Source organism: Octopus bimaculoides, chromosome 23, assembly GCF_001194135.2.
Source record: "Octopus bimaculoides isolate UCB-OBI-ISO-001 chromosome 23, ASM119413v2, whole genome shotgun sequence".
Classification (NCBI taxonomy): domain Eukaryota; kingdom Metazoa; phylum Mollusca; class Cephalopoda; order Octopoda; family Octopodidae; genus Octopus; species Octopus bimaculoides.
Genome location: NC_069003.1, coordinates 33,295,445 through 33,304,614, shown reverse-complemented (window position 1 = coordinate 33,304,614; position 9,170 = coordinate 33,295,445). Strand labels below are relative to the sequence as shown.

The 9,170-nt window shown below is 36.7% G+C and overlaps 1 protein-coding gene across 2 annotated transcripts in view; it reads right to left on the bottom strand.

The window, feature by feature from the left end:
• Positions 1 to 9,170, bottom strand: part of LOC106875179 (MAM and LDL-receptor class A domain-containing protein 1) — a 23,521-nt gene that overhangs the window by 11,227 nt on the left and 3,124 nt on the right. For both annotated transcript variants that reach the window (XM_052975928.1, XM_052975929.1), the window contains exons 4-12: positions 8,649 to 8,678; positions 7,646 to 7,816; positions 6,216 to 6,362; positions 5,806 to 5,986; positions 4,448 to 4,617; positions 4,081 to 4,242; positions 2,988 to 3,329; positions 2,471 to 2,563; positions 858 to 1,036 (exon numbers count right to left, since the gene is read on the bottom strand). In XM_052975928.1, the coding sequence (XP_052831888.1) occupies positions 858 to 1,036; positions 2,471 to 2,563; positions 2,988 to 3,329; positions 4,081 to 4,242; positions 4,448 to 4,617; positions 5,806 to 5,986; positions 6,216 to 6,362; positions 7,646 to 7,816; positions 8,649 to 8,678 (1,475 nt within the window). The remainder of the gene's footprint in view (positions 1 to 857; positions 1,037 to 2,470; positions 2,564 to 2,987; positions 3,330 to 4,080; positions 4,243 to 4,447; positions 4,618 to 5,805; positions 5,987 to 6,215; positions 6,363 to 7,645; positions 7,817 to 8,648; positions 8,679 to 9,170) is intronic.

Below are 9,170 nucleotides of genomic sequence, written 5' to 3'. Positions count from 1 at the left end.
ATATATATAAGTTCAAAAAAGGAAAAAGACAAAAAAACAACAGCGTGAGGACGTGATACAGATTGTGTTACTAGACGCTCGGGAAAGGAAAGAAAGAGAATATGACGTTTCGAGCGGAGCTCTTCGTCAGAAACAAGGAAAGTCCAAAGAAGGGAAAAACGGAGGAAGAAAAAATTGCCACCGATATCCACGAGGTTACATTGTAGAAGGACCAGAAGGGAAAGGGTGGAGGGAAAAACGGAGGAAGAAAGAGGAAGTCAAATCCTCATTAGGGATTATATAATTCAAGGTATTCAACTGGTTTAATCCATATCATATAATGGGGAAGTCATTAGTATATGTCTAGGATTATTGAAATTATCTATATTCAGGGAAAATAAGGAGAAAGAAATGGAGACTAAATGGATGTAATTACTGATTTATTTGCAGGTTATAAAAAGATGACATTTTTTTTTTAAAAACATTATAATTGATTGGAAGTTGAAAGCTCAAAGAAATAATAGATTAAGATAAAAATAGAGAAAAAGAACCTACATATATGTTTCAGTTGTACATATAGTTGATGGGAATCTCCAAGCATATTGTTTAATGCCAGGAAGTTGCCACATTCAAACTATTTTGTGTATTGGCACAATGACCCTCCCTAGATGCAACAAGATTTGTTTCAACACAGGAATTTACATCAAGAATTTTGCAAACCAAATACAAAGTGAAATAAATATTGAAATAAGAGTAGAATAGAAATAGAAGGACGGGTAAAGAAATGAGAAGGACAGATGAAATAGAAAAATAGGTGAATTGAAGACTCAAAGAAGAGAAAAATGGTGCGAGGATTAGAACATTTGTGAAACACCTACCGTTGTGGTTGTTTCTTTACCATTCGCATCCTTTTCCATTGCATTGATATATAAAGATACAGAACCTCGCATGAAATACTTTAGGGTGACACTGTCACTTGAAACTGGAGTGAATGTCTGGGAAGTTAACATTGTCTTCAATCCTTCTCTGTTTTCACCAATTGCTTCAATAAATTCACCTGTGAAAGATGGGGAAGATGTATAAGAGCTTGTTTGGTATATGGCATATGTATAAACTCTAAGTATGTATGTCTGTTGTTCTTTCGTTTCGTTTAACGTCCGCTTTCCATGCTAGCATGGGTTGGACGATTTGACTGAGGACTGGTGAAACCGGATGGCTACACCAGGCTCCAATCTGATTTGGCAGAGTTTCTACAGCTGGATGCCCTTCCTAACGCCAACCACTCAGAGAGTGTAGTGGATGCTTTTACGTGTCACCCACACGAAGGCCAGTCAGGCGGTACTGGCAACGGCCACGCTCAAAATGGTGTATTTTATGTGCCACCCACACAAGAGCCAGTCCAGGGGCACTGGCAACGATCTCGCTCGAAAATCCTTGTATGTGTATTTTTGGTTTTGCATGTCTGGTTGAGCTAGTGAAACGCTAACAGTAGGCCAAGTCAGTATTAAGCTGAACCAATGACTGAAGGATCAGCTGCTCATTTCGTATCATTCACAATGTCCTTTGCTGTGCTCATGTCAATGGCCAGGCTACGTTGGATAGATGCTCTCTAAAACAAAACTGATTTCTTACACCACTATGGCAGCTAGATCAATACATTGCGAGGGATATTAGTTAGATGCAAAGTCTTGCTGTATATATATATATGTGTGTGTGTGTGGGTGTATTCAAATATGAATTAGAAGCAGTGCTAGTGTTGCAATCATTATTGAACACACATACTCAATGTATGTATTTTGTTTTGCTTGCTGGTAGGCTGTGATTAAGCATGGTGGAGATGACGCCCCCAAAGCACTGGGTGTTAAAACAACTGAAAGTCATAGGTGAGACAATTCACCCCAAATACTATTCAGGAACAATGAACATTAATGTTTCACCATTTTTGTGGCTTATCTACATCGCATACTCGAATCAAATTGGAGGTATACTTAATGTGGATAAGCCACAAAAATGGTAAAGCAACAATGTCAATCACTCCTGAATGGGATTTGGGGCAAGTTGTCTCATCTGTCTGTGGCATGTTGACCAAAACATTGATGGCTTATATGGAGACTATGGTTATGGCTAAACTGGTCAACCACATCATGTGTGTGTGTGTGTGTGGAGTTAAGTGAAATTGAGCATTTCCAGTGTCATGTAAATGGCACCCGTGCCAGTGGCAAGTAGAAAACACTCAATACACTCTCGGAGAGAGCAGATGTTAAATGATGATGATGATATGTGTGTGTGTGTGTGTGCACGTGTGTGCATGAATGTATATATATATGTGTGTATTTATACATATATGTGTATGTGTGTGTGTGTGTGTGTATATATATATATATATATATATATATATATATATATATATATATATATATATATATATATATATATATTTATATATGTATGTATACATATGCTCACACACGTTGGGATTTTTACAGCTTACCTTTAATACTATGGTGCATTTGCCATCTGTACCTGTCACCAGAAACTTTGAAACCACAGTATATGTCTTTGCCAAATTCACACTCAGTGATTGCTGCAAAAGAAAAGATAAGATAATTTTAAATCTTTGGATTCTATAAATACAACACACTTGTGCATGTATGTTTGTTTATAGGGATGTGAACAAACTGATACCTGTTCTCAGGTAGTGAGATACAAAGGCACACACATGCACAACTGATTTTGTAGGTAGAAACTGTGTGGGACTCCACACAGTTTCCAAGTACAGAATCCACACTCAGAACATTGATCATTTGTGTGCCCGAAGCTGGAATGTTCCTTCATGCTGACATCATGATAATATAAAATATTATTGTGTTATAAATTTTATCTACTATTATGTGAGATATTATATTGTGGTATAAATCTTATATTTTCTTACATGAGGTATTGTGTTGTGTTATACATGTTACCTACCATTACGTATAATGTTATATTGTATTATAAATCTTACTTACTATCACAGGACTGTGACTTTAAAAGGACAATATCATCCACTGCAATCACACCATCAGGACCAGAGCCGTGGTAGGCGATGAACTCTGCAACAGCTCCAATGTTGCCAGCAACAGGTAGGCAACCGCGGTGCCATGACTGGCTGTCGTCTTTGTTCTTGGACCATGTTTTAGACTCCAGTGAGTTGCTATAACGGATGTTGACAGTGAGTTTGTCGACATTTTTACCATTGATGAAATAGCGAAAATTCAGTGAAGTATTGTTTTCATTGGAGAGGACAGGAGTTCTGTACATTGTCTTGTCACCGCTGCTTCCTTCCGAAGAATTTGCCACCATATAGCGAGCTTTGAAAATGAAATACGAAAAGAACACATTTAATTTTGATACTAAGGAAATAACAATTCTCATTCACTTCTGAATAGTTTGCTTTAAAAACTATATTTGCTATGTTTATGTATATGTCCTCAGGCTGATATTGAACTCTTATAATTCATTTTCAATAAAAGCCGTGTGGTTGAGACTGTAGACATCTCTCACTCATCTTGTTTTCTCTGCATTATGGCAGAAAGGAAAGTATGTTTTGTCTTCTAATCTCATCAGCAAATATGACAGTATGTTAGTTTGCGGTTTGAGGGGAAAAAATAGTTTAATTGTAAGGAACAGGAAACAAATTAATTAAAGAAATTAATTCATACAACCTTTAGTTATGCAACAATGCTAATATAGAATAATGCATCTCTTATGCAGTGTTCTGCACTTAAAGAAAATTCTATGAGACTACAGAAGTGGTTGGAATTAGGAAATAATCCTGATAACAGTAGGTGCATGGTTAAAAAAAGATACAAACAAATATATAACCAAAACATCAGGACTTACGAAAATATGTATAACATACAGAAAATAATATTGCCTGGCACTGTAGCACACATCCTGCTTATAACACTTTTGATACAGCAAAAATAACTACACAGCACAAATCACAGCACATACCCATGGCTCACAGAGCTGTGCTCAGTAGTGCAGTGAAAGCACTTGATAAAAATATAACTACTGAATAATAATACTGAATAATGATAATCATAATTTCCTACTTACCAAACTTTGATCCCATAGTATGATCACCTAGCAGTCCCATTTGTTCTGCCATGTTCCACATGGTCACACTTCGCTGAGCATGCCATTTGTATGAAGCAGGATTTTCTCCACTTGGGGATACAACTTCACCACACATCGAATCATCAAACATACAAGGTAATTCTAAAATTTAGTAAATAAAACCAAGAAAAAAATGGATTAAAGTAAGAACAAAGCCTTATTTCATTCACATACACACATACAAATGTATGTTTGTATGTATGGTTTATGTATGTATATATTACGTATGTGTAGACAGTGTATGTATGTATGTATGTATGTATATATGTATGTATGTGTGTGTCATAATGTACTTATATCAACTTACTCTGGCATGGCTCCATAGAATATTTAATGTCGTCTAATGCAATATCACTGGTGTGAAGCCTTCCACGGTTAGCTATAAAGTGGGTCCTTAAGACAGTGTTGGCAGGGAGGGATATACAAGCCTTCATCCAGTAATTTCCATTGTCACCACTTTTTGTCCACTTTAGTTCTCTGGAATAGAAACGATGACAGAAATGAGAAAATCAAAATTAAAAGGGATTAATTAATTAACATGAAATACAGGCACAGCTACAGCTGCAACATAAAAAGTTTGCTTCTCAAACACATGGTTTTGGGTTCTGTCTCACTGTGTAGAACTATCAATATGTGTCTTCCACTATAGCTCCAGACCAACTAAAGCCTTCTGAGTAGATTTGGTAGAAGGAAACTGAAAGAAGCCTATATATGTGTGTGTATAAAACGAATGGTTTACACCTGGTAGCTTATTGGTAAAGCACTATCACTTTCACAGTGTTTGTTATGTATATGGCAAATGAAACATGGAAGATGGAATATACCAGTTGTTAAGTGTCCCACCTGTGAGGGATCTATGCTAGATGTGTTGAAACAATTGTCATGATTAATAAAAATTCTTGTATATTCCATCTTCCGTCTTTCATTTACCATATATATATATATATATATATATATATACACACACACAAAAACTATCTTCCTAGTTAGCCTTCCTTTGATATTGCTGCACCTCTTATGTGTCCATAGCTTACACTGGGTACATCTTATGGAGTTTCTACCCATACGTTTTTCAACAGATCAAGCAGGGCCATCTACCTGAAGGGATTTGTGGCTTGTCTGCCTTCCTACTTATTAAGTCTTTGGTTTTTGTTAGGTTGACTCTAAGGCCCTTCGATTCTAGACCATGCTTCCACACCTGAAACTTCTCCTCTAGTTCTGATAGTGACTCAGCTATTAGAACAAGGTCATCAGCATAGAGAAGCTCCCAGGGGCATCCTGTCTTGAATTCCTCTGTTATTGCCTACCCATCCTCTAAAATTGCTGGCCTTGTGCCAAAATTAGAAACAACATTACTATCATTATTAGACAGAAGTTGATGTAATCGGTAGAGTGTCAATTGGCACTGTCGATCAAGAACATCAAACATTGCTGTATTTTGTTCTGTCCCTTAATATTCTCATTTAAAATCCTACCAAGGATAACTGTCTCTTTTTGGTGTTGATAAAATTAATGCTTGTCAAGATCAAGGGTCAATTTATATAACTGATTTCATTATATTGATGAGATAATTGATCATGCTATGAGTGTTGGGTGGTGATATTCACTTGAGACAGTAACAACATATGATTACCTCCAGAAAGCAGGCAGCAAAATTAAACTTACGTTTTCATTTGTCCATTTTCTCTGATATCAAAATACACTGACAAGCTTCCCATGTTCTCGCCATACATGTGATAATAGAAGCTCAGACTGCTTGTTTCATTGTCAGTCATTATGAAGTCACTCACTAAGCTGGCATTGTCCATGAGAGAGCCATAAGTTGATTCAGTGAAAACGTAGTTACCTGGAATTTAAGAAATTGAGAATGTATGAGTTCATAAGAACAGAAAAGAAACCCACGACCCTGCAGTGGAGTCCATCAACTGTGACTACAGACATGGATCACTAGTTAATGGATGAATTGATTCACACAGACAGGAAAATCACAACTAATAGGAAATCAATAGAGTAAATCCATAGAAAAAAAAAAGGAAGAAAAAGGTGGTTTTCTATGAATGAAAGTAATTACATACCAGTTTCATCTTGGTAAGAATGGTCGAATTGGGGACCTGTGGAATTAGTTAGTGTGGGTCCCCGTTGGACGCTCCATGTATATGATCCATTTGATGTCTGGTACTTACATAGTCTCCGGTCAGGATTTTCAAAGTTACAGTTGAGCTCTGTGGAGGGTAACAACGACAAAGTGAATTACATTTGATGTTCTTTGGAATTGTGTTGTGAGGATGAGAATGTGACAATGGGTAAGGAGAAATGATTGAAGACTTTATATGTGGTGGAGTTGATAGTTGATGTTGATAATAGGATTAGATGGAGATAAGGAGATGCTGTCGATGCTGGGGGATGAGGAAGAATGGTAATAGAGATAATGGGGTGGTGTTGATGCTGGTGATGATGATGATGATGATGATTGAGATAATGGGGTGGCACCGTTGCCAGTACCGCCTGACTGGCCTTCATGCCGGTGGCACGTAAAAGCACCTACTACACTCTCAGAGTGGTTGGCGTTAGGAAGAGCATCCAGCTGTAGAAACTCTGCCAAATCAGATTGGAGCCTGGTGTAGCCTTCTGGCTTGCCAGTCCTTAGTCAAATCATCCAACCCATGCCAGCATGGAAGGCAGACGTTAAACGACGATGGTGATGATGATGATGTTGATGTTAGTTATTTCAAAATAAGCTGATAACGGTGCAGATGGTAAAGCGATGCGAGTGATGATGGCTGCAGAGAGGATGAAGTTAAAGAAACATTTGCCCCATGCACTGGATTCAGATGTTTGGCATTTTTGAACCAGAACAATTCATGAAGGTGGTGGTGGGACAAATTCTTATTGGCTTCAGTCCATGGGAAAGTAGGAATTATAACATTCATGCCTTCCCCATGACTATCAGAGGAGATAGACAAAATGTCTTCAAGCAAGGCTTGAACCTGGGCCATTGACTTATACTGTGACATCAGTTATTATGATGATATAAAAATGATAGTTTTTGATTAGACACAAGGCCTCAGATTTCAAAGGAGAGCTTTAACCACTTTTAATCAAATCCAGTTGAAAACTGTGGAATCCCTTTAACTGCCCCTGTTGGATGTTTCATGTATATGGAAACGCAACTAAGGTGCATGGCTTAGTGATCATAAAATTATTGTTTCAATTCCTGGACTGAGAGACGTGTTATGTTCTTGAGCAAAACACTTCATTTCACATTACTCCAGTCCACTCAGCTTGCAAAAATGAGGAATTCTGCAATGGACCAGCGTTTTGTCCAGGTGTGGAATATATATGCCATAAAACCAGGAAAACAGCCCTTATGATTCAGTATAACTCAAAAAGGTAATTTTAGATTTTTTTAAATGCAACTATATAGAGCAAACTATATAATTGTCTGCTCTCACACAATTGAAACCATAACAAAAAAAATAAATAAATAAATAAAATAATCACTCACCAATGCCATTTGGAAACTTTGGTCCAACAGTTGGTTTGGTTTCGTTCCATCCACATTTTACTTGATTCTCATCACTTCCATCTCTGCAGTCAGCAACTTTGTCACAGAACCAATTCTCTTGGATGCATTGGTCGTTGCTGCTACACGGAGATAATCCTAACTCACACTTGACTAGAGAAAAGATGCAATAGCAACAAGCATATTGATTATAATAATTACCAATGTGACCAACAAGACGTCATGAAACATGTATAACAAAAAATATAAAGTATGAGTATATGGAATATGAACTACTTTTTCGAACAACATAAAGAACGACCCTTCATCAGTTGTTGGCTGTTTTTCTAGTCTTGTATTTCGAGCTTTTCACTACAAGATACTCTTTCGGTAATTAAATAAAATTTGGGATTTTGCGGAGGGTCAAAATTGGTAACAAAAACAGGACAGTGAAAACAAACAGGAAGGGCTGCTAAGCCTAAACAAGTTTGTGGTGGCGAACACATAAAAATAAGCTTGGACAGGAGACACACAAGGACACCCTTCAGAATGGTGTCCCAGGAGTTAAATGACTGAAACAGGTAAAATATTGTACTTACATTCGAGTAGTACAGAATGCGTTCTGTGTGAACATAATATTTCTGTGATAGGTTTTTATAATTCTCTGAAAAACTGTTTATAAATTCAATTTTTCATTAGCAGAAGCTTTATGTTTATGCCACAACTCTGCCTGGTATGTGTATATGCATGTAAATATGCCTGTTTGTATGTATGTATGTATCTATGTATGTATCTATGTATGTATGCCTGTTTGAAGGTACTTAGGAGTGTGTGTGTGTATGTAAGTATGTATGTATGTCTGTTTTCATCAGTATTTTATCTGTCTGTGTGTGCACAAAAAAGACAGTTGGAATGTTTCTCATTATAGTTCTACCCAGAGAGAGCCTACATGGGGTGGAACAACAACAACAATAAAGTAAATGACTTCAATTTGGCCTTGACTCACCTGGTGATATAGTTGGTGTTGTTGTCGAGCCTGATAACAAAAGAAAAGACAGTCTCAGAAAAGTTAGCAAATGAAGAAAGAGGATTGCTAGAGGAACAAGAACAAAAACAACAGCAGCAGTAGCAGTAGCAGTAGTAGTAGTAGTAGTATTGATAGATGCAGTGAACAATGTGATACCATGTCCACTAGCACAATGTAGACTTAGTCTATATAAACTATTGTTGCCCTACATAGTGTATACATAGTAATATACACTCTATTGTAGCCCTACATTGTGTGTATATAGTAATATAAACCAATATAAATCATATCTATGTATCTCTACACTGCATATACAAAGTAATATATATATACTGTTGTATCTATATATTGTGTATATACAATAATATAGACAATATCTGTGCACCCCTATATAGTGTATATGTAGTAATATACACTCTATTGTATCTCTATATTGTGTGTGTGTGTGTGTGTGTGTGTATATATATATATATATATATATATATATATATATATATATAT